General features: G+C 43.9%; 1 protein-coding gene across 2 annotated transcripts in view; it reads right to left on the bottom strand.

Moving 5' to 3' along the window:
- Nucleotides 1-26,382, bottom strand: part of SENP6 (SUMO specific peptidase 6) — a 154,814-nt gene that overhangs the window by 106,922 nt on the left and 21,510 nt on the right. For both annotated transcript variants that reach the window (XM_068281508.1, XM_068281509.1), the window contains exon 2: nucleotides 11,487-11,580. In XM_068281508.1, coding sequence (XP_068137609.1) covers nucleotides 11,487-11,580 — 94 coding nt within the window. The remainder of the gene's footprint in view (nucleotides 1-11,486; nucleotides 11,581-26,382) is intronic.

The following is a 26,382-nucleotide window of genomic DNA, read 5'->3' as shown; positions in this document are numbered from 1 at the left end:
AAGGCTGCTATTTATTATAATTTAGAATAAAAGATTTATTTCTGAAATCTTGTATTTTTAATTTGGGTCCACTTTAAGATGCGGAAAATAGCAGCAGAGGGTAGAGATGTAGGGCATATATAAGCAAGTAAGCACTAGCACTGTTTGATATTTTTCCTAGTTTTACATTTAGGAGGACTTTAAAGTGTACCTGAGGGGAAAAAACCCCGAAATTAACAGATTAAAGTGATGCTGTAGCCCTGTTCGTAGCTCTGATTGGGAAGGACTATTTGGAATCCAAAGCATGTGGTGACCATTCCTCATTCACCTGTATAGCATGTTCCAGAATAACTGTGCACAGTAGATGTGGCTGAGAGCACCCTGAGCATTTGCCAATCAGAAATAATCAGAACTGCGCATGCCCAGGACAATCCCAGTGACAGCTGCTACACAGCCATGTAGAAGCATGTACAGAGGGCATGTGGATGGACACCACATGGAACAGCGGAAGAGGAGGATTGGGGGAGGGGATTTGGGGGAGGCAGCACTGCATTCCCTGAAGTTACAGGGAGGGGGAAGCCTTATTGGGATCCTGAGGCTTCCCCCTCCGAAGTTAAATATCCCCCAGAGGTTTTTTTTTTTTAATATTACCGAATTTCTTTAAAGTGGATCCGAGATAAAACTATTACTTATTGCATAATTGTTCCCATTACATATAGTTTATAGGGCATTCCTCAAGCCAAATACTTTTGTTTGTTTTAATACCCTAATACCTTATAACCGAAACAAGCCTCGCCCACAGCACCTCCAGCGCTTAGGCGTTTTGAGTCCCGTGTAGCAAGCGCTCATGGGAGCTCAGTCTGGGAAGAGGAGGCTTTTCCCAAGGAGGCGTTACCAGCTAGAGATTTCAGAGGCAAGGAGGAGGAGAGAGGGGTGGAGTTTTCACAGGCTGAGGGGTGGAGATACAGAGCAGCTTGGCTGTGTAATGATGACAATCAGAATATGGCTGCTCTGTATCACAGGAAGAAATAATCATTTCCCTGGTGCCTCCATGTCGGCATACTACTGGGGTTAGCTCTGCCCCTCTAACCCCTATAGGACTAATCAAAAAAGGCTATATATATATATGGTCCCTACCCCTACCACCGTATTCTTTTTTCTGTCCTCAGACACTATAGGACCTGTGTCTGTCAAAGTCTCGTTAAGGAAAGTTTTTTTTCTTAAATTTTGTTCTTTTGATAAAGGCTCCCCCTTGCCCAAACCACAGGTTAAGCTTCCTGTGAATATGGGCTGCTAAATGCGTCCAGTGTTTCCCCTGTACCTGTATCTGGTCTGGGGTTAGGAGGGTGCCAGCTCAGTTCCTGCTAAATGCAGGGTTGAAACGTACACAGCGGAAGGTGAGAAGATGGAGGCTGCAGGACGCGATGAATTGCCGTCGGATGGCCGGTTCCAGAATTGTATCTCTCCGGGGAGAAGGTAAGAGCTGTCATGGCGGCAGGAGGGCTCTGACGCGTGTTCCCGGCGGGCGGAAGTGGCGTCGGAGCATGCGCGAGCCGCCGGAAGTGGTCACAGAATGACCAGGAAGTGCGGCGGCCATCTTTGGTCAGGGCATCTTTGCCCTGGTACAGCGTAGGCACGCAGGGGGACGTCGGAGCGGCTTATTTAAAGCCGGATACGTGCTTTTCAGTGCAAGGCTGACCAGGAGACTGGTGTGCACTGGAGGGCTGTCAGGTATCCCCTTGCTGGCTGAATGAATCCTCAGACTTGCAGTGATGGAGGAAGGAGAAGCATCTGATACATCAGGATGTAAGCAGCTATTTAAGCCATTTTCCTCATCTTGTTTTTTACAATGACTGTATGGACAAAAAAAACTTAAGGTTTCTTTTTCGTTTTGTGTTTTTTCAGTGGACGTTTCTGCTGAGGCTGGCGATCTTCATAGACCCTCTGGGTAAGGGGAGAGTAGTTATTAAAAAAAACAAAAAAACTTTTTATAAAAAGCTTGTGCCTGATCACTGAGCTCATGGATATATAAATTATGTTTTGCAGCTCTTATGTGATACCACCGGGACAAGGAGGTGCTAATAGCCCTCGGTCACCACCAAGGCACAGAAGCGGATCATACAGAAGCCACCACTCAAGATCAGGATTGCATTATGGTGCTTCATCCTATCGTGACAAACAGGGTTATAGACGCCATTCAAGATCCAGATCTAGATCTCCAAGGAGGCGTTCTATGCCTGACAGAGGTCAATGCTGGGCTTGTCCTGGTACGGCTTTACAGGGCAAGACCCTATGCGCATCATGCCTAGGTCAATTAGCAAAAGAAAATGAAACAAAGACGGAAGATCTTGTGGAGGTGATCAGAAGAGTGGTGAGGGAGGAAGTGGATACGCTTTCTTCAGCAGCAAGTACCTCTCAGACCGAGGCAAATGTGGCAGAGAAGCAGCCAGATCCAGAGGCATCGGACGAGGAACTCTCTTCAGGCCTCTTTAATTTCTCTCTCACGGCTCCCTTTATTTCCGCTGTTAAGGAAGCTCTGGAGTGGAAAGACCCCCTGAGGAGCAGCCGCAGAATAAGGAATATTACACGCATCTATCTAAGAAGCATTGTTCCTTTCCGTTAATGAGAGAAATTAAGAACATCGTATTGGAGGAATGGGAGAAGGTAGAGAACAAAACATCCTTACACAATAGGTTTTCGAAGCTCTACCCGATTAAAGAAGAAGAGGCCCCTTTCTTATCGTCTCCTCCAATAGTTGATGCTTCTCTTTCAAAATTGATGAAGCACGTTACCCTACCAATGGAAAATACGGTAACGTTCCAAGACATCCTGGACAGGAGAATCGATAACGATTTAAAGAAGATATATCTCACGACAGGACAGATCTGTAAACCAGCCATAGCCTTGACGGCAGTGGGAAGAGCAGTGAACGTTTGGATAGCTAACATAGAAGAGGCAATTGAAAGAGGCGTAGATTCAGCAGAAATCATTTCAGCGTTGGATGATCTAAAACTATCAGCTGACAGCCAGAGTAATGTTGAATTCGGTGACAGCCAAGAGGGCCTTGTGGCTAAAGCACTGGAATGCAGACGTTAGCTCGAAGCAAAGCTGGGTGAAGATTCCATTTGATGGTTCCTCTCTGTTTGGCAAGGAAATGGACAAGGCCATTTCGAGAGTAACGGGTGGCAAATCTGGCCTCCTACCACAAGATAGGCCAGCAAAGAAGAGTTATCCAAATACAAAAAGGCATCCAACAAGCAAGTTTTCAGACGCCAAGAGTTATAAACCTGGAAGATCGTTCAGAAAAAACTGAAAAAGCACTCAGTCAAACTTAGCCAGATCTCTGAAATCAGCAGTCAAGCCGGGAGGCCAGCAAAAGCAGCCATTTTGAAGGTGCGCCCGCCCAGACAGTGACAGAGGGATCAAGACTAAGCTCTTTTGCCAAGGTCTGGGCGGAGAGAATCCAAGATCCATGGGTGTATGCAGTAATAAAGAAGGGGCACAAATGGACTTTCCGTCAAGTACCACAGGACAGATGGATTCCTACAAGGATTCCTGCAGATCCAGGAAGGAAACAGGTTTTAGTGCAATATGTTCAATCCCTGATAACTCAAGGAGTAGTATTACCGGTTCCGGACTCAGAAAAATTCAAAGGGATCTACTCCCCTCTCTTTATGGTACAAAAGAAATCAGGGGGATTCAGACCAATTATAGATCTGAAGTATCTGAACAAATCAATAAAAGTACCCAGGTTCAAAATGGAATCACTACAATCGATAATATTGGCAGTGTCCCCGGGCGACTGGATGATGTCCATAGACCTTCAGGATGCCTATTATCATGTACCCATACATCATCAATATCAGAAGTTCCTGAGATTCTCTTTAGAAGACACCCATCTGCAGTTCTGTTCGCTGCCCTTCGGACTTTCAACCTCTCCACGGACATTCACGAAGATCTTAGTATCAGCAATAGCCGAATTAAGAACTCAAGGAATAAAGGTCCATCATTACCTGGACGACATCCTGGTAGTAGCAAGGTCCAGGGAAGATCTAATAAGGGATTCAAGAAAGGTTGCAACCTTCCTGAGCGATTTGGGCTGGGTCATCAATTGGAGAAAAAGCCAATTCGAGCCAAGCACAACTCTCATATACTTAGGGGCAGTTTTCAATACAGTAAGAGATTCAGTATCCCTACCAGAGACAAAAGCTCAAGATCTGATACACAAGGTGAAATGGATTTTCCATCAGCATTCGATAACAGCAAGATCATGCATGCATGTGCTAGGATTGATGTCATCAGCCATAGTGATGGTGAAGTGGAGCAGATGGCACATGAGACCGCTACAAGACCTATTCCTGAGTCAATGGAATCATCATTCAATGACACAGTCGATCAGGTTATCACAGCAAGTCCCTTTTATGGTGGACACAACAGCGCAACCTGTGCAATGCCAACCAGTTGTCGCCATATCATTGGATCACTGTTACGTCAGACGCCAGCAGGATGGGCTGGGGAGCACATTGCATGGACAGCTGGGCCCAAGGCAGATGGAAGAGTCTCCAAATAGGTGTGGTTTCCAACATATTGGAGTTAAGAGCAGCCTACAAAGCATCTCAGGCCTTTGCCCATCTATTGAAGGGACAAGCAGTCTGCATACAAATGGACAACAAGGCGGCAGTTGCCTATGTACAGAAGCAAGGCGGAACCAGAAGCAAATCCCTGATGAAGGAAGTAGAGCCACTCATGCAGTGGGCAGAGGGGAATCTTTTGGCTCTGAGAGCGGTATACATCCCAGGGAATCAGAATGCTCGGGCAGACTTTTTGTCCATAAACCTGATCAAAAACAACGAGTGGATGTTAAAGAAGGAGATATTCCAGATGTTGGTACAGCGTTGGGGTCTGCCTCAGCTGGACTTATTTGCCTCGGATCTGAATTTCCAATTACCCAGATTCTTCTCCAGATTCCCGTCCAAGAAGGCGGAGGGAGTGGACGCAATGACTCAGTCATGGAGGGCAAATCTGGTTTATGCCTTTCCCCCGACACCGCTTATACTGAGGTTCTTGAACAGACTTCAGGGGGAGGAGGTGGAGGCAATAGTAGTGACTCCTTTCTGGCCGAAGAGACCATGGTTTCCTCTACTCCTCAAAATGTCAGTGGCACCCCATTGGAAACTTCCTCTGTTGCCAGACCTCTTATCACAGGGGGAACTGAGACACCAGCACATTCAGAGAATATCATTAACTGCTTGGAAATTGAGAGGGAGAATTTATTAAAGGCTGGATTTTCACAAACAGTCGCAGAAACTTTACTAAAGGCAAGAAAATCCTCAACTAATAATACCTATTACAGAGTATGGAGGAAGTTCATTGAATTCTCTCTTCAAAAGAAAATAGATTACCTTGTTCCCTCAGTGCCACACATTCTCGAATTTCTTCAAGCAGGGTTTGACATGGGTCTGACTGTAAGAACGCTCAGGGTGCACATTTCAGCAATATCAGCATTGATTGGCTCTCAGTTGGCATCACACAGATTGGTGCAGCAGTTTTTTCAAGCCATAATGAAGTTGAGACCTCCTTTACAGAAAATGTGTCCTAGCTGGGACCTTCCCTTGGTCCTTGAGTATTTGTCATCTGAAGTCTTTGAACCCCCAGAGAACTGTTCATTGTGGAATATAACCCTAAAAATGTCCTTTTTGATTGCAGTAGCATCAGGAAGAAGGGTGTCGGAGATAAGGGCACTAGGTTGGAAGGAGCCCTTTTTAAACTTCTTCCAAGACAGGGTGGTCTTGAGGCCAATGTCTAATTTCCTTCCAAAGGTTGTGTCAGTAAAACATTTAAATCAAGAGTGGACGCTGCCGGCTTTCCCGGCGGAAGAAAGATTTCCCAATGGGCATCCTTTAGATGTTGCAAGATGGTTACAAGTGTATCTTCAGGTAACCAGCTCATTCAGATCTTCTGATCATCTGTTGGTGAATCCGGCAGGCCCAAGGAAGGGCAAGGAAGTTGCCATTAGAACGGTAGCAGCATGGCTGGTCCGGTTAATCAAGGAAGCTTATAGAGCCAGAGGGTCAGAAGCACCTTCTTCTACCTCAGCACATTCGACACAGAGTATTTCCTCCTCTTGGGCAGCGGCAGCTGGAGTTTCCCTGATAAATATCTGCAAGGCAGCCAATTGGTCATCGCCTAACACATTCATAAATCATTAGAGTGAATCCAGCTCTGTTAACCTCTATGAAATTTGGAAGGAGTGTTTTATCTGCAGTACATAAACAGTTGTTGATGGCACCCACCCGTTTGGTCTCTTATTTCTACTAGGCAAATCCCAGTAGTATGCCGACATGGAGGCACCAGGGAAACAGGAAAATTGATACTTACCTGGTAATTTTCCTTTCCTGGTGCATCTCCATGTCGGCATACGTCCCGCCCTGGTCCATCGTGTCTGAGATTTAAATTATTAGAATACGGTGGTAGGGGTAGGGACCATATATATAGCCTTTTTTGATTGGTCCTATAGGGGTTAGAGGGGCGGAGCTAACCCCAGTAGTATGCCGACATGGAGATGCACCAGGAAAGGAAAATTACCAGGTAAGTATCAATTTTCCTGTATACTATTGAAGCTGTTTGAAGCTAGATTTGCTGTGTAAACTATCTAAACTTTAGATAAGATATATAGACAAGTTACTTGTTTTAGTTAAGTTTTTTCATCTCGGATACACTACAGTTCAAATAAAATGAAACATTTTTATACTATAATATATTTCAAACCAGATGGAAATTATACACAAATGCCAGGTTGCATAACTGCTCAGGTGGACTTCACACTAGTCAAACAACTACGGTATGTACTGGACTTTATTCTAACAGCAGAGAACTGCTTTATTAACCTCCTTAGCGGTAACCCCGTGTGTGACACGGGGTAAGCCGCCGGAGGGTGCCGCTCAGGCCCTGCTAGGCCGATTTAAATAATTCTTTTTTTGCTGGACGCAGCTAGCACTTTGCTAGCTGCGCCAGCACCCCGATCGCCGCCGCCGCGCGCCCGATCGCCGCTATCCGGTGCAACGCGCGCCCCTCCCCCCCCCAGACCCCGTGCGCTGCCTGGCCAATCAGTGCCAGGCAGCGCCGAGGGTTGGATCTGGAGTCCCAATGACGTCCCGACGTCGGTGACGTCATCCCGCCCCGTCGCCATGGCGACGGGGGAAGCCCTTCAGGAAATCCCGTTCTTTGAACGGGATTTCGTGATCGGAGATCGCCGAAGGCGATCGAAGCGGGCGGGGGGATGCCGCTGAGCAGCGGCTATCATGTAGCGAGCCCTAGGCTCGCTACACGATTTAAAAAAAAAAAAAAATTAAAAAAAACTGCTGCGCTGCCCCCGGGCGGTATTTTTTATACCGCCAAGGGGGTTAAAGGAGCACTATGGCGAAAAATTGTAAAATGTAAAATATGTGCAGACACAAATAAGTATGTTTTTTCTAAAGTAAAATGATCCATAAATTACTTTTCTCCTATCTATGTTGCTGCCACTTACAGTAAGCAGTAGAAATCTAACATTATCGACAGATTTTGAACTAGCCCATCCTCTTGTGGGGGGTTCTCAGGGTTTTCTTTATTTTTAGAAGCATTTAGTGAATGGCAGTTGCAACTGCCACAAAAGTGTGCAGCGAGCAGGGAGGCTGGCCAGCATATTTATTTGTATAAATCTTTATCAGGGAATGTCTTTATAAAGAATAAAGGCCATGCTGAGAATCCCATATGGAGAGATGGACTAACCCAAAATCTGTCGGTAATGTCAGATTTCTAATACCTACTGTAAGAGACAGCAACATAGGAGAAAAGTAATGTATGGCTCATTTTACTCTGGGAAAAACGTACTTCTTGTTTATGTTTGCACATATTTTAAATATTACAATTTTTCGCCATAGTGCCCCTTTAAGAGTAATATCTGTGAAATATGACATTTTAACAGATCACTTTTTTCATAATTCAAATCTATAAGGAGCCGGAGTCAGAACAATTTGTCGTGACTTCAACTCCTATAACTCCATTACAGCACATGGTGTGCAATCTGCAAGGACATAATACAAATCCATAGGGTCATATTAGCATTCACACGTATGCACTGTGCTGCTGCACAATGCATTATCGCATAGCTGTATGCATTGTAGAGCTCAATAAGTCTATGGAAAATGCACATCTTCACATACAGCAGGCTTTCTCAACCAGGGTTCCCTGGAACCCCAGGGTTCCTTGAGTACTCTGCAGGGGTTCCTTGGCATTTTCCCCCATCGTGGGGAATGTATATTGGAGCTCACTATAATAGGTGGTACTGTAACAAGAAGCACTAAATTGGGGGCTCAGGAGTGAGTATAATAGGGGTAGTGAAATAAACAGCCTCACCTACTTTTTAATACTATGCCTCCTGCAAAATAAATGCAGGGGTTCCTCGAGATCAAAAAATTGTTTGAAGGGGTTCCTTGAGATCCAAAAGCTATTTGCAGGGTTCCTCCACGGTAGAAAGGTTGAGAAAGGCTGACATACAGTGTGGGTTTTCACTTGCTTTAGCACACAGATTTTTAAATAACCTAGATGTCATAGTCTTAATGCACGTACAAAAAACAAAACAAAACAAAACATAAGGTAGCTTATATAAAAATGTATTGTGACCAGCAAAATCTAAGGAAGCAACATGTAAAAATGCAAAAAACACAACAAGCATTTGAGAACATTCTTTTTCTAATTGTCGTAGTGTGACTAAAGCCCCAACTTCAGTGAAAGCAAAGGAGCAGCACTGCTTTTAATATAGCAAGTCTGATTAGCATTTCAAATGGTTTTTATTACAGCCTGAAATTGTGTTTTTCAAATTGCTTTATCGTTGGAAAGTTTTCTCTAACTGGACTAGGATTCCTGCTGTCAATGGTTTGGATTGGAGCACATCAGCGCAGTGCCTCAAAAAACACATCTCAAAGCTATTCTTATTACAACAATTTTCAGTACCCCTTACCTCCTGTACATGCGAGTAGCTAGCTATTTGATGGAAATTATCGAATTGTAAAAACAGGCAAAATTAAAAAAAGAGGGGTTACTCTGGAGAAGTGATGGTCAATGAAATGCAAACAATGACAGGCTAAAATGTTATGCTAATTTTATGCAAATAGAGGCAGCTTAAAATGTCACAGCAGCAGCATATATTTGCAAAGAACAATAATTTGTATCAACTCAGAATAATTTGTGTCTCTCAGAACCTACCCTGGAGTACTGGAGAAGAGTGCCGATTCTCCTAGAATAACATTTTGTGAGCTCAGCTTAGCAGTAGTTTAGAGCTGCAGAAAGCCATATTAAGAACTACAAATCACTGTATATTATATTATGTAGGAGGGAAGGAAACCGAGGCAGAAAATACATTGTTAATAAACTAACTTCAGTGAAACATTTGTATGCAGTTCACTTGAACTTTTCTCTAAATAGCAGCTACTATAACAGTGGCATACGGTATTTGGAGTGGAAATACAAATGGAGTGCACTTTATTGATGAATGTGCAGATTGCAGAATTCCTCTAACTGTGGAAAGGCTTTTATCCGCAGTGTTGAATTTCACTAAAAAGTATGTGGGCTAGTTTCTACTCCACTGTACACTGTGAAGATGGTTCTTACAGATTAGCAGAGCCACCGCTTACAGAGGAATGCATTAAATGTGGTCACACTCACACAGACTGCCACCCAATGTGGCAAACAGATCGATACCTCCCTAACCTGAATCTGATCAGTGAGGGATCATATCCATCCATATTCCGTACACAGATTTTCAATGGATTTCAGCATGAAAACTATTGAAGACCTATCGTACTGAAGCTCACCTGCACTTCCCCCTCTTGGTGTTGCATGTGGGTTTGGAGGTCCCGAGTGGTGGCAGAGCCCAGGGCCCCCTTCTGTCATGTCACCAGTGTTTTTAAAAATCTATCGAACCACAGCACTGCACTGGCCAATGTAGCCCAACACTATGGGCCGTTGATCTACCGCTGCACCTCTGCGGCACCCGATTGATCAAGATTCTCCATCTAGTTGATAATTTAGATTGAAATTATGATCAATGTGGGATGTTGTGCTATAGATTCCCAGCAGAGTGATCAAATCTGCTGGAAATTGATAGGGAAAACCAGTGTGTATGGCCTGCTTTACTTCAGCCAAACACTGTAAACATGTGCAGACAGCCTAAATTGTCACCCATGTTGTTGCAGCCTATACTAAACATGCAGTAGATAACAACAGTATTTCTCTACATACTGTATTTACTACGCTGTTTCAAGTCTAGTGTGACAAGAGTTACTTTCAGGGCTGTGGAGTCAGAGTCGAGGAGTCGGAAGTTTCAAAAACGGAGGAATCGGAGATGGATGATTCTTGTACCCACTCCATAGCCCTGCAAGTCCTTAGGAGTCAGAGCAGTTTGGGGTACCTGGAGTCGGTGGTTTCATAAACTGAGGAGTGGGAGTCAAATTATTTTTGTACTGACTTCACAGCCCTGTTTACAGATGAATTCTGAATGAAGCATGCATTTGTCCATGTGTATGGTTATTTAAAATCAAGCAGAATGTAAAGGCAAATGAAGAAAATACTGACTGACTTGCTTTTAATATATGCAAACTCCCAAGCTGCAATCTTTATCCTTATCCCACTATTAAGAGTGATCTAGTTTCTGTGTTCACTTCATACATCCAATCGGGTGCAGAGGATTAACAGAAAAAGAAAAAAATACCAGTACATGAATTGGTGTTTGAAATAAAGTAAACCTTCACTGTACTATTACGTTAGTATATACTCTTGCATTGCTCAGCAACATAGGTGGCCATGTGGTTTATGAAAGTGCTTAGCACATGGGTTTTAGGCAGCTATGTGCTGTGCACAATATGCATACAGCGGTATGTTGTCAGAATGCATTGCAGAAATGTGCCCATCAGACCATGCATAGATGTCCCTGCATATCGCACACAGATACACATTGCCGAAACTCGCTCAGGAATGTGACAGTATGCCCAAGCTCTAAGGTCCCACTCTCACTTGCAAACGTAAAATGCTAGCTATTAGCACTTGTAATTTTACTGTGTTTGTCAAAATAAAATCACTGTGCACTCTTGCGATATCTGAGCAATTGTGATTTGTGCTTTTTTAGCATTGTAATCACGATTACTCTAAAATCGCAAGAAAATGCTGCATGTGGTGTGTTTGGGGATCACCGCAAATCGTGGCAGTGAGATCACTGCCATTTAGGTAATATTGCGCTAGCGCTTTAAAAAGCGATAGCGTTCGCCATAGTAGCTCACAAGTGTTTGGTGCAGGTCAGTGAGGCAAGAAGCGAAGCTAAAATGACAGCATGAGGCTTGCACTTTTAAAAGCGTTTAGTACAGTGTGCAAAATGAACAAGTACTGAGTGAAAAAAAGCAAAAGCAATGTTGTGAATGCTTACTGATATGTATTGCTGTAATGAGCGGTATAATCCACAAAACTTTACTTACTCTTTTGAAATATCATTGTCACTGTTGTCCACGTTTTCAAAACTCCACCTACTGTTAAAACCTGCATCTTTCTTGGACTCTGATATGTTCAAAGCTAAAACAAACCAGAGAGGGTCCACATCAGAAAATGCATGAATGCCTAGAATTGTTAAACTAATAAACTAAACTACAACTAAATTAACTTAACAGAGCTTTAAAATGCACAACAGTTCCACAAACATCTGAAAATCCCAGCTTCGTTACTGTAAAGAAGCACATAGTGATGAACTAAGAAGAAATTCCTCTTTTTATCTCTTTCTTGCTCTCAAAAGCCATTTTCTGCTAGGAAAGTGTTTTATAGTTGGAATTTCTTATCAGTGAGGGTCACACTGTAGTCACTTCCTGTCTGAGTCAGGACTGAGTCAGCCACTAACATACCTGATATTTAACTCTTTCAGGCAGAGAAAGAAAAAAAGGAACACAGCATAGTTATTTGTGTGCTAGGCACTGCACATACACATGTCTATCTCATCGTGTCACTTCGGGTATCCTTTAAGATGCAGTGAAGACTCTGGATAGTCCAGAGACTTCCAGTGTCAATCTCGACCCCATCACTTCAGCGCACGGATCCTCTAAACATATCTGATAAAAGCTTGTGAAATATATTATTATAGCCATGCACAAGTGCAGCTGCGCATTTGCAAGCATAGCCTCACCTGTGCACAAAGCCAAAGCCTTTGTGCTACCGCGTAGTCGTTGTCACACTTGCACTGTATAACTGAACTAAGAGAGGGTCTTGCCAGCCATGGTGGGGTCAAGTCGAAAGTGGGAAGCCTCTGTTTGTTCGCCACCTCAGGTTTGCTGTTAATGTACTTCAAAATGTCTTGAAATCAGATCCTAGTAAATGATACACTATAACTGTGTTATTGACTTTAACCCCATTTTAAAATATTATGTCTCCTGTATTTAATGTCCACCAGGACACGGCCATCAGCTGATACCACCGGCAGTGGGAACGGTCCTGTCACACAGTCCTCTTGTGCTGTTCTTAAATTAGATATGGCTGCAGGAGAGTTTATGGCACCTGTGTGTATTTATGGCTACAAGCATCAGCAAGTAGAAGTGCCACAGGAGAAGAATTGCCACAGGAGAAGAAGTGCAAGGGTCACATTTTTACTGGTGGCCGAGATCTGGTGAACATTACATGTATACCCCCCACTCACCTCTATCCAGCACCACCAGTGCTAGGTGAAGATCTCCTTTAGTAAAACACATTTTTCTTCTATTTTGGAAGGAATGGGGGAAGGGGGGTTTAAAAAAAAACATGTATGCTATCATTTTCCATTTAATAACCATCACAGATACATCACAGTACAATACAGGTAGTCCCCAACTTACGAACGCTCTGCCAATACGAACGGCATGGATTCTGTTTCCATGGGAACAAGTAAAAAACAAATTTTCAAATTGGTCTTGAAGTTTTTGAGAAAATGGATTTTTAAAAAAAATCTAAGAAAAAATGGCTTTTAAACTTTTATTAACAGGTACAAAAGGCAGAGGTCACACAGAGGGGGGCACTGGAAGCACAGGGGGGCACAGAGGAGGTACAGGGGACAGAGATGACAGTGTTTTGACTTAAAGCAGTTTAAAACTGACAAAATATTCAACACAAATGTGTTTTCCTACTTTTTATAACCCATACAATTATATTTGCTTTTGTGCACAAGTAGTATAATTCATTTATAAATTTTAACTTCCCAAAGTTCAGTTTATTTACTTTGCTGCTGGTGCATTTTATTCATAACTGTTGTAATTCTGTTTAAGGGCATGGTTCACACGGGCGTTTTTGGGATCTACCGCCGTTCCATTCAAGTGAATGGGAGCGTTTAGAGCTGGCTTTTGCAGGCTTTCATGAAAGCCTGGCAGTAGACCCCGGTGTTGCGTCTAGTCTCGAAAGCAACATGTGGCTTTCAGAGGCGGTAAACACCAGGAAACAATAGCAGATACCAGAACTGTTAGCCTTGAACGCTTCCCAAAAGCTAGTGTTTTAACGCTGGCGTTTGAACTTGGCGCCAAGCGAAAGCTCGGCAGAAGCCCATGTGAACCAGCCCTTAAATGCAGCCATCAGTGATTTCTGACCTGTGGTTCACTCCAGGACTCATTAGCATAAGTTTCTGCACAGCCAGAGAATGTTTACTTAATTGTATCAAGTAAAGAATGTATACAGAAGACAAGCTAATCACCAGTTCGGATGCGGCAGCCCCTGCAGGAGAAAAAGTCAGTCCTGTGATGCAACCCTTTAAATGCTGTTTTACTAAAAAAATAAACAGTGTTAGTATATTATATGCTGTAAATATTCTTTTAGAGCAATAAAGAAATACTGGGTTATATTCCACTTTAAGAACGGATTCAGGTTAAGAACAAAAGTGCAGTCCCTATCTCGTTCGTTAACCGGGGACTACCTGTACTACAGAAAAAAATTGTATTGCTAAGATTTATGCGATCTGAAGAGAAACCAGAGTAAAAAAAATGTATTGCTATGCCCATATTTGTTTATTCTTATCCCCCGTTCTCATTGTTGGAGGCAAATCACTGGGTCAGAAGCAAGTGTTAATCACTACCTGAAATAAATGCAGATGGGTTCTGAATCAATCTCTTCCCCCAACATACAGTACTTGAGATTTTCATTATAGGTCCTTTTGTGCAGAGACCAATTCCGGGTACAACTCATGTTGTACTTGGCAAAATAAATCTGATTCTGACTTTGTGCGAAATGTGATCAATCTTTCTATTTGGTCAGGAGTTCAATAAACTCAAAGCTTCATAGTTGCAGCAGGCTGCTCTGTCCATTTCCTGCTTTTATAAAAGACTATACAGAACCTTTTCTTTAAAAATTAAAAATGGCCTCATGTCATTTTGTAACTACCTATCTATAATACTGAAGCACAGGCTTTGGGAAGCAGGGGCTGTGTTCTCCGGTGGTTGTGGTGGGCAATCTTGAGAATCGCCGGGGCTCTGCGGCAGTTGTGGTATGCGATTTTTTTTTTACTGGCGATTTTCTAAAGGTGGCCATACACTTATAGATTTACAGCAGATAGTTTTCTGTCAGATGCCTGTCAAGTAGAATCTGACAGGAACTATCTCATATGTTCCCCACACTAGGAACAGATTTCCAATAGATTCTAGAATGAAATCTATTGGAAATTGATCTAAATGCATTATTGGACCATTAGATCCAATGCAACTCTATGGGCCATCGATCTGCTGCCAGCAGCAGATCGACCTAGATCTTCCATCCTGTCAGATAGATCAAATCGATCAAATGGGGAATTTGATAGAGTCGATTTCTGATTGATCGATTCTATAGAATCAAATCGATAGCTAAAATCGACCAGTGTATGGGCCCCTTTATACTGACAGGAAGTTTAACTTCCACTTCTTTGCGATCATGGCTATAGTACTCCATCACTTCCCTTTGCTGTACTTACCTTAATTTGAATCCCATATTTAAATATCTCTGCATAATTAGTTTGCTGTGTGGATGCAATCAAATCACGACTGCTAACTAACCTTTCAGCCACCTTCACTATAGTCTGACATGAGCCACAGATATTACTGCAACAGTTTGCCAAAAACATAGTACCTAAGAAAATCTGGCCAGGTTTGCTTACATTCTCAGCCAACCTTCAGCTAAAGTGAATAGTTTTTTTTGTCTTTGCCAGGCACAGTTGCCCCCAGTATAGGTTAGCTAGGTATGTGCCCCCAGTATAGGTAGCCAGGCATATGAGCCCCAGAATAGGTAGCTAGGCATAGCAGGTGCCCCAGTATAGGTAGCCATGCATACGTGCCCAACTATAGGAAGCTAGGCATAGGTAGGTGCCTCAGTATAGGAAGCCAGGCAATAGGTAGCATGGCTGCGGGCCAGCTTTCAAAGCACCGCAGGCCACAACTAATGTTAAATAAGCAGCAGCAGGCAAAGTTTTCTGGCGCTGGGGGACAAATTTGGCCCACGGGCCAGAGTTTGAAACGTTTTAGATGTTCTTTAGTAAAGTCCAATCTAGCCTTTCTATTCTTAAGGCTAGATTGGACTTTAGCACATACGTCCATCGAGTTCAACCAGAAAAAAACCAGCCTGCTCCCTCACATATCCCTGTTCATCCAGAGGAAGGCGAAAAACCTTTACAAGGCATAGTCCTTTCCGACTCCAGATGGCAATCAGATAAAATCCCTGGATCAACACTAGATCATTAATAAATAAATTTAAGAGCACTGGACCCAGGTACTGACCCCTGTGGGACCCCACTGCTAACAGTCACCCATTTTGAGTATGATCCATTGACCACAACTCTTTGTTTTCTGTCCATTAGCCAGTTCCCTGTCCATGCACACAGACTCTTCCCCAGTCCTTGCATCCTCAACTTTTGCACCAGACTTTTGTGGGGAGCAGTGTCAAAGGCCTTTGCAAAGTCCAAGTATATCACATCTACAGCATTACCAATGTCCACTTTAGCGTTCACTACCTCATAAAAGCTGAGCTTGTTAGTCAAACAGGACCTGTCTTTAGTAAACCCATGCGGATGCTGAGAAATAAGATTATTTTCTACTATGCAGTCTTGTATAGTGTCTCTTAGTATCCCCTTGATTAGCTTGCACACAACTGATGTTAAGCTTACAGGTCTATCAATTTCGGATCTGATTTTTTTGCCCTGCGTAAATAATGGGAAAGCGTGGGTAAATAATGGGAAAGCGTGGGCTGTACGCCAATCTACAGGAACTCTGCCAGTTGAAAGGGAGTCACAAAAGATAAGATAAAGGGGTGATCAATAACTGAACTTAATTCCCTTAGGGCCCAAGGATGTATGCCATCAGGGCCAGGTGCCTTGGCTATTTTTAATTTATTTAGTCTTGCCTCCACTTCTTCCTGCATTAAGTATTTAACATTACAATTGGAAGATTGAGACTTCTGCATCTGTAATTTGCAACAATGATGTTTCCCTTGTGAAGACTGAAGCAAAGAAAGCATTTTATAACTCCGCCTTACCTTGGTCAGCCTCTATTGAGTTCCCACCCTCATCCTTTAGGAGTCCAATACAGTCAACCTTTCTTTCTTTTTTTTTTTTTTTTTTAGAGATTATGTACTTGTAAAACTTCTTTGGGTTAGATTTGATATCCCTAGCGATTTGATTTTCAGCTTCAATCTTTGCCAGTCTAATTTCTTTTTTACAACTTTTATTGCACTCCTTATAATTGCTTAATGTAGCCTCGGTCCCCTCCTGTTTTAGGACCTTATAGGCATTCTTTTTGCACTTCATTTCATCTCTAAGCTTTCTATTCATCCATAGAGGCCTTTTTTATTCCTAGATGTTTTGTTTCCATGTAGGATATACAGTGGAGGAAATAATTATTTGACCCCTCACTGATTTTGTAAGTTTGTCCAATGACAAAGAAATGAAGTCTCAGAACAGTATAATTTCAATGGTAGGTTTATTTTAACAGCGGCAGATAGCACATAAAAAGAAAAATCGAAAAAATAACCTTAAATAAAAGATAGCAACTGATTTGCATTTCATTGAGTGAAATAAGTTTTTGAACCCCTACCAACCATTAAGAGTTCTGGCTCCCACAGAGTGGTTAGACACTTCTACTCAATTAGTCACCCTCATTAAGGACACCTGTCTTAACCTCTTGAGGACTGCAGTGCTAAACCCCCCTAGTGACCAGGCCATTTTAAGCAAAATGTGCCACTGCAGCTTTAAGGCTAAGCTGCAGATCTGCACAACACAGCACACACGTGATTTCCCCCCCCTTTTCTCCCCACCAACAGAGCTCTCTGTTGGTGGGGTCTGATCGCCCCCAGATTGTTTTTTTTTTTGTTTACAAATATTTTTGTTTCTTTTTTTTATTAAAAAAAAGCGTGTTCTTTTAAATCTATTCCCTCCCTCCCTCCCTCCTTCCCCACAGCCAGCCAATTGTGGCGATCGGCTGTCATAGGCTTCTGCCTATGAGAGCCGATCGCTCTCCAGTGTCCCAGGGGGACAGCCGTGTCACATGGCTGTCCCCAGTACAGCGCTGCTGCCGATCGCAGCGCTGTACGGGTAAATAGACGGCGATCACGCCGTCTATCAGTCTCCCGAGCGGCAATAGCCGCTCGGAGACTGAAGAGGGGGCGGAGCTCCGCCCTCCGAGAATGAGATGCGCGCGCAGCGTGCGCGCAATCTCATTCAAAACAGAGCCCCAGGACTTTACGCCAATTGGCGTTAGGCGGTCCTGGGGCTGCCGCCGCGGCCACGCCTACCGGCGTGACGCGGTCGGCAAGAGGTTAACTAGTCACCTGTATAAAAGACACCTGTCCACAGAATCAATCAATCAAGCAGACTCCAAACTCTCCAACATGGGAAAGACCAAAGAGCTGTCCAAGGATGTCAGAGACAAAATTGTAGACCTACACAAGGCTGGAATGGGCTACAAAACCATTAGCAAGGAGCTGGGAGAGAAGGTGACAACTGTTGGCGCGATTGTTCGAAAATGGAAGGAGCACAAAATGACCATCAATCGACCTCGCTCTGGGGCTCCATGCAAGATCTCACCTCGTGGGGTGTCAATGGTTCTGAGAAAGGTGAAAAAGCATCCTAGAACTACACGGGAGGAGTTAGTGAATGACCTCAAATGGATGGATGGATGGATTAAAATCCTGCAGGGCTCGCAAGGTCCCCCTGCTCAAGAAGGCACATGTGCAGGCCCGTCTGAAGTTTGCCAATGAACACCTGAATGATTCTGTGAGTGACTGGGAGAAGGTGCTGTGGTCTGATGAGACCAAAATAGAGCTCTTTGGCATTAACTCAACTCGCTGTGTTTGGAGGAAGAAAAATGCTGCCTATGACCCCCAAAACACCGTCCCCACCATCAAGCATGGGGGTGGAAACATTTTGTTTTGGGGGTGTTTTTCTGCTAAGGGCACAGGACAACTTAATCGCATTAACGGGAAAATGGACGGAGCCATGTATCGTGAAATCCTGAACGACAACCTCCTTCCCTCTGCCAGGAAACTGAAAATGGGTCGTGGATGGGTGTTCCAGCACGACAATGATCCAAAACATACAGCAAAGGCAACAAAGGAGTGGCTCAAGAAGAAGCACATTAAGGTCATGGAGTGGCCTAGTCAGTCTCCGGACCTTAATCCAATAGAAAACCTATGGAGGGAGCTCAAGCTCAGAGTTGCACGGAGACAGCCTCGAAACCTTAGGGATTTAGAGATGATCTGCAAAGAGGAGTGGACCAACATTCCTCCTAAAATGTGTGCAAACTTGGTCATCAATTACAAGAAACGTTTGACCTCTGTGCTTGCAAACAAGGGTTTTTCCACTAAGTTTTAAGTCTTTTATTGTTAGAGGGTTCAAAAACTTATTTCACTCAATGAAATGCAAATCAGTTGCTATCTTTTATTTAAGGTTATTTTTTCGATTTTCCTTTTGATGTGCTATCTGCCACTGTTAAAATAAACCTACCATTGAAATGATACTGTTCTGAGACTTCATTTCTTTGTCATTGGACAAACTTACAAAATCAGTGAGGGGTCAAATAATTATTTCTTCCACTGTATATATATACTACAATATTGAGAATAATTTTGAAAGCTTGCAATTTCCCTTCAGTGTCCTTCCCTTGTAGTACACTATCCCAGTTCACCAAACTATAATAAAGCTACATACACACGAGGCACGGATGTCTGCAGTTGCATGGAGACAAGCAACAGCTGAAAGTCTGCAGCAACGACAGTTGTATACAAACGACGATTGTATACACGCGGCAACAACCTGCCTGCAACATAGCGGAAACTTGCTCAGCAACTTCTGTCGCAGGTTCAATGAACTGTCGGACTCACAAGAGTTACTAGAGACTAGCATACACACGACCGCACCGACTTGAGACTAGCGACTGTTCCTGCAACAGCTGTTGCCGGCGATTGGCCAAGTCAATCGCCTGGCGACAGCTCTGATTAGCAACAGTTCCTTGGGCGCGCCTCATACACACGGAGGACCTGTCGCCGCAACATGCACGCGCCATGTGTTTCCAGCAACAGTTGTAGCCTGTGTGTATGGGCCTTAGTGCCTGTCTGAGTTGACTGAACTTTGCTTTTCTAAAATTCATAGTTTTAGTTGCACCCGCTGGCTCTCTCTCTAGCTGCGCCCCCTGCTGCTCCCCTGCCTTCCTGCACGCTGGGATAGAGAGATCTCTTTCCTTCCAGCTACGTGACCCAGAGGTAACAAAAGTGAGAGTGGGGAAGTGCAGGCGTCAGGAGCAGCGGAGATCGGCGTGGATGGTGGAACCACCCAGCCCCCCAGATCAGGTAGCCTAGAGTTTTTTTTTTTTATTATCGGAGGCCACCTCGGGCTCTCTTTAAGGAGGGCTTTCACCTGCATGGAGAGCTCCTTTGACTGCAGGTTGTCTGTTCACAGAAAAATGCTTAATTGATAACAACAAACTTGCCCATACCTGCCCATGAAATAGCCTTTGAGTCAACTGTCCAATTACTTATAAGCCTCTGAAATAAAGGGATTGTGTTGAAAAAAATGCTTTAGTTGTCTCAAATTTGTATGCAATCGTTTTGTTCACCCCACTAAACTAAAGTTGTAGGTCTGCACTTCAACTGCATCTGAGTTGTTTCATTTAAAACTTATTGTGGTAATGTACAGGAACAAAATCCAAAAAAAAAAAAAAAAAGGTCACTGTCTAAATGTCTAAATATTTATGGACCTAACTGTAGATACAGTTTCAAATTCAAACAAACATCTACAGTGCAACAGCCTATGCTCTGCCCTCGGTTCAATATCATACATGGACTAAACACTAATCCATATTTGTCCAGTAGCGCCAACAAGAAAGTCACAAAAAAAAAAAAACATATTCATGAAAAAAACATTCATAATAATTTTGGTGCAATAGTGTACAACACTTTACGTATTGTACACACTGTACACTATTGATGAAAAACAATTACATGAGAATGTTTTAGATGACAGGTTCAGTATGTTCCTTGATGTTGGCTGACTCCATAAGGAGGAATAGGTCTGGACAATTGTGTTTATGTTTACTGACTATTGGCTGAAAGCAGAAACTCTCCTGTTCATCCTCCCTCTGGTCTCCCCTGAAGAGTGTACAGCTCAGCAGAGAATAGCAGCAGGCTATACAGTTATGACGAGTGAGCTGTCACCCAAGACAATCAAAACAGAGAATTACAAATGACAAATATTCACAACGTGTGCACTAACAGAATAACACTGGTAGAGAGTCTCAACACAATGGCAACGTGATAAAATAAATAGTACATGATTAGTGCTTAAAAGGATGAAATAGAACTGAAATGAACTGGTGAAGGGTCCTTCTTTACACAGGACATTCATATGTACTACATCTAACTTCAGAAAATGTAAGGAGGAGGGGCAGACCGGTAGGGGTTAGCCTGCAGAATACATAATACAGTAGCAATCTGTTGAGCAAGGATGTGCTTTCAGTTTCACCTTCTCTGTAAATTAACCCAAGTGTAAGTGGGCAGGGGTTCTCTCACGGATACGCTGCTCTCCATCTTTCTGACACTTCTGCCACAGCAGCAGTAAACCGTGAATCTGAATATCGCTCTAGCCTGCTTATTCCTGCTTTACACCATTCCTTGTTTACACCAAGACTGTGACCCATAACAACCAAGAACAATAATTTTGTGAGACAGAAGTGTATAACTAACTTTATCTTAGGCAAGGAGCACACTTTTTTTCCACAATCTCTGAGTTTTTATTGCTCTGTGCTCACATTTTCTGTACGTGATTTGACACATTTGTTTGCAATTTTCCCTATTGCTGTCAAAAACACTGTAATTAGCAACATTTGTCGTGCAGAAAAAAGCAGAAAGCCGTCCGATTTAAAATCACAGGGAAATTGCGAATGCAGAACATGAACAATATGCAATTACCGAGTGAGCCATTGATTATAATGGCCAGTGAATCGATGCAAGTTTGGCCAAGCATGGCATAGCACACACAAATCTAACAAGTGTGTTCCCTGCCTTACTGAGCCCTCTTAATTTTTATGTAAGTAAAACAGCATACATCCATAGAAATAGTTTAGACAATACAATCCAAAATCAGTTAACCACTTCCCGACCGCCGTATAGACAATTGGCGGCCGGGAAGTGGACCCCGCAAGGACCGCCGTATTGACAAATGGCAGCGGTCCTTGTAGGGGCATGGGCGGCGCGATCGAGTCATTTGTGACGCAATCGGCCACCGGGGACTGGCTCCGCCCACCTCGCGCTGTAACCCGCCGGCCGTTCGGAAGCGCCGACGGGTTACTAGCACCCGGATCGCCGCACACAAAGTGTATAATACACTTTGTAATGTTTACAAAGTGTATTATACAGGCTGCCTCCTGCCCTGGTGGTCCCAATGTCCGAGGGACCACCAGGGCGGGCTACAGCCACCCTATGTCGCACCCAAGCACGCTGATTCCCCCCCCCTGCCCCAGATCACCCACAGCACCCCTCAGACCCCGCCCCCTGCCCACCCCCCAGACCCGTTTGCACCCAATCACCCATCAATCACTCCCTGCCACTATCTGTCAACGCTATTTTTTTTACCCCCCTGCCCCCCCCCCACCCCTCAGATTCCCCCCAGACCCCCCCCCCCCCTGTGTACTGTATGCGTCTATCCCCCTGATCACCTGTCAATCACCCCCTGTCACTGCCACCCATCAATCAGCCCCTAACCTGCCCCTTGCGGGCAATCTGATCACCCACCCACACCAACAGATCGCCCACAGATCCGACGTCAGATCACCTACCAAGTGCAGTGTTTACATCTGTTCTCTACCCTAAACACCCACTAATTACCCATCAATCACCCCCTGTCACTGCTACCTATCAGATTAGACCCCTATCTGCCCCTAGGGCACTCAATCACACGCCCACACCCTCAGAATGCCCTCAGGCCCCAGCCCTGATCACCTCGCCAGTGCATTGCTTGCATCTATTCCCCCCTCTAAACACACCTTGAGACACCAATCAATCACATCCTGTCACCCCCTAGCACACCTACCCATCAGATCAGGCCCTAATTTGCCCCGTGTGGGCTCCTGATCACTCAGCTAAACCCTCAGATCCCCCTCAGACCCCCTTCCTATCACCTCCCCAGTGCATTGATTGCATCTATTTTCCCCTCTAACCACCCCCTGAGACACCCATCAATCACCTCCTGTCACCCCCCTAGCACTCCTATCCATCAGATCAGGCCCAATACAACCTGTCATCTAAAAGGCCACCCTGCATATGACCGGTTCCACAAAATTCGCCTCCTCATAGACCACCTGTCATCAAAATTTGCAGATGCTTATACCCCTGAACAGTCATTTTGAGACATTTGGTTTCCAGACTACTCACGGTTTTGGGCCCGTAAAATGCCAGGGCGGTATAGGAACCCCACAAAGTGACCCCATTTTAGAAAAAAGACACCCCAATGTATTCTGTTAGGTGTATGACGAGTTCATAGAAGATTTTTTTTGTCAAAAGTTAGTGAAAAATTGATTTTTTTTTTCTTCACAAAGTGTCATTTTTCGCTAACTTGTGACAAAAAATAAAATCTTCTATGAACTCACCATACACCTAACGGAATACCTTGGGGTGTCTGCTTTCTAAAATGGGGTCACTTGCGGGGTTCCTATACTGCCCTGGCATTTTAGGGACCCTAAACTGTGAGGTGTAGTCTAGAAAACAAACGCCTCAAAATGACCTGTGAATAGGACGTTGGGCCCCTTAGCGCACCTAGGCTGCAAAAAAGTGTCACACATGTGGTACCGCCGTACTCAGGAAAAGTAGTATAATGTGTTTTGTGGTGTATTTTTACACATACCCATGCTGGGTGGGAGAAAGATCTCTGTAAATGGACAATTGTGTGTAAAAAAAAAAATCAAACAATTGTCATTTACAGAGATATTTCTCCCACCCAGCATGGGTATGTGTAAAAATACACCCCAAAACACATTATACTACTTCTCCTGAGTACGGTAATACCACATGTGTGGCACTTTTTTGCAGCCTAACTGCGCTGAGGGGCCCAAAGTCCAATGAGTACCTTTAGGATTTCACAGGTCATTTTGTGACATTTGGTTTCAAGACTACTCCTCACGGTTTAGGGCCCCTAAAATGCCAGGGCAGTATAGGAACCCCACAAATGACCCCATTCTAGAAAGAACACACCCAAAGGTATTCCGTTAGGAGTATGGTGAGTTCATAGAAGATTTTATTTTTTGTCACAAATTAGCGGAAAATGACACTTTGTGAAAAAAAACAATTAAAACCAATTTCTGCTAACTTGCGACAAAAAATAAAATCTTCTATGAACTCGCCATACTCCTAACGGAATACCTTGGGGGGTCTTCTTTTTAAAATGGGGTCATTAGTGGGGTTCCTATACTGCCCTGGCATTTTAGGGGCCCTAAACCGTGAGGAGTAGTCTTGAAACAAAAACGACCTGTGAAATCCTAAAAGTACTCATTGGACTTTGGGCCCCTTAGCGCAGTTAGGGTGCAAAAAAGTGCCACACATGTGGTATCGCCGTACTCAGGAGAAGTAGTATAATGTGTTTTGGGGTGTATTTTTACACATACCCATGCTGAGTGGGAGAAATCTCTCTGTAAATGGACAATTGTGTGTAAAAAAAAAAATCAAACAATTGTCATTTACAGAGATATTTCTCCCACCCAGCATGAGTATGTGTAAAAATACACTCCAAAACACATTATACTACTTCTCCTGAGTACGGCAATACCACATGTGTGGCACTTTTTTGCAGCCTAACTGCGCTAAGGGGCCCAAAGTCCAATGAGCACCTTTAGGCTTTACAGGGGTGCTTACAATTTAGCACCCCCCAAAATGTCAGGACAGTAAACACACCCCACAAATGACCCCATTTTGGAAAGTAGACACTTCAAGGTATTCAGAGAGGAGCATAGTGAGTCCATGGCATATTTCATTTTTTTTTTTGTCGCAAGTTAGAAGAAATGGAAACCTTTTTTTTGTCATTTTCCGCTTACTTGTGACAAAAAATATCTTCTATGAACTCACTATGCCTCTCAGTGAATACTTTGGTATGTCTTCTTTCCAAAATGGGGTCATTTGGGGTGGGGTATTTATACTATCCTGGAATTCTAGCCCCTCATAAAACATGTCAGGTGGTCAGAAAAGGCAGAGATGCTGGAAAATGGGAAAATTCACTTTTTGCACCATAGTTTGTAAACGCTATAACTTTTACCCAAACCAATAAATATAGGCTGAATGGGGTTTTTTTTTATCAAAAACATGTTTGTCCACATTTTTCGTGCTGCATGTATACAGAAATTTTACTTTATTTGAAAAATGTCAGCACAGAAAGTTAAAAAAAATCATTGACAAAATTCATGTCTTTTTTGATAAATATAATAAAAAGTAAAAATCGCAGCAGCAATGAAATAGCACCAAAAGAAAGCTTTATTAGCGACAAGAAAAGGAGTCAAAATTCATTTAGGTGGTAGGTTGTATGAGCGAGCAATAAACCATGAAAGCTGCAGTGGTCTGAATGGAAAAAAAGTGCCTGGTCCTTAAAGGGACACTTAAGTCAAACAAAAAAAATGAGTTTTACTCACCTATGGCTTCCAATAGCCCCCTGCAGCTGTCTGGTGCCCTCGCTGTCTCCCTCCGATCCTCCTGGCCCTGCCAGCAGCCACTTCCTGTTTCGGTGACAGGAGCTGACAGGCTGGGGACGCGAGTGATTCTTCTCGTTCCCAGACACATTAGCACCCTCTATGCTGCTATATGGTATATGATATATGCTATAGCAGCATAGATGGCACTATTGTGGCCAGGAACGCGAAGAATCACTCGCGTCCCCAGCCTGTCAGCTCCTGTCACCGAAACAGGAAGTGGCTGCTGGTGGGGCCAGGAGGATCGGAGGGAGATGGCGAGGACACCGGAAAGCTGCAGTGGGCTATTGGATGCCCCAGGTGAGTAAAACTCATATTTTTTTGTTTGACTTAAGTGTCCCTTTAAGGGGGGTAAAGCCCACGGTCCTCAAGTGGTTAAAAACTGGAAACCAGTGAAATGCAGTTATAAAGTTTGTATAATTCTAGAACCGACCTATCAAAAAAAAAAAAAAAAAAAGGACGGTAGACTCAAATAAAGTAATCCTCCTCCTTTTTAACCAGCTGAGCGGTCTGGACGAGCTCAGCTCGTCCAACACCGCCAGCGGCTGCCGCTCAGGCCCTGCTGGGCCGATTTTAATGAAATAAAAAGCAGCACACGCAGCCGGCACTTTGCCAGCCGCGTGTGCTGCCTGATCGCCGCCGCTCTGCGGCGATTCGCCGCGAGCAGCGGCGAAAGAGGGTCCCCCCAGCCGCCTGAGCCCAGCGTAGCCGGAACAAAAAGTTCCGGCCAGCGCTAAGGGCTGGATCGGAGGCGGCTGACGTCAGGACGTCGGCTGACGTCGATGACGTCACTCCGCTCGTCGCTATGGCGACGATATAAGCAAAACAAGGAAGGCCGCTCATTGCGGCCTTCCTTGTTTATTCTGGGCGCCGGAGGCGATCGGAAGATCGCCTCCGGAGCGCCCTCTAGTGGGCTTTCATGCAGCCAACTTTCAGTTGGCTGCATGAAATAGTTTTTTTTTTATTTAAAAAAAACCCTCCCGCAGCCACCCTGGCGATTTAATCAGAACGCCAGGGTGGTTAACAGTGACAAAGTACAGCATTAGAAAACTAAATGATGATATCCATGAGACTAGAATGTGGGTACAGCCAACAACCATAATGAGCTTCCAGTGCTAAAGAAAGAACATTACCTTCCAGCTCAGCACATTATAAAAAATGATTCAGAGGAACATAAAATTGATTGATTTGATGT

Source organism: Hyperolius riggenbachi, chromosome 4 (assembly GCF_040937935.1).
Source record: "Hyperolius riggenbachi isolate aHypRig1 chromosome 4, aHypRig1.pri, whole genome shotgun sequence".
Classification (NCBI taxonomy): domain Eukaryota; kingdom Metazoa; phylum Chordata; class Amphibia; order Anura; family Hyperoliidae; genus Hyperolius; species Hyperolius riggenbachi.
The sequence above is the reverse complement of the archived record's forward strand: the minus strand, read 5'-3'. Positions and strand labels throughout refer to the sequence as shown.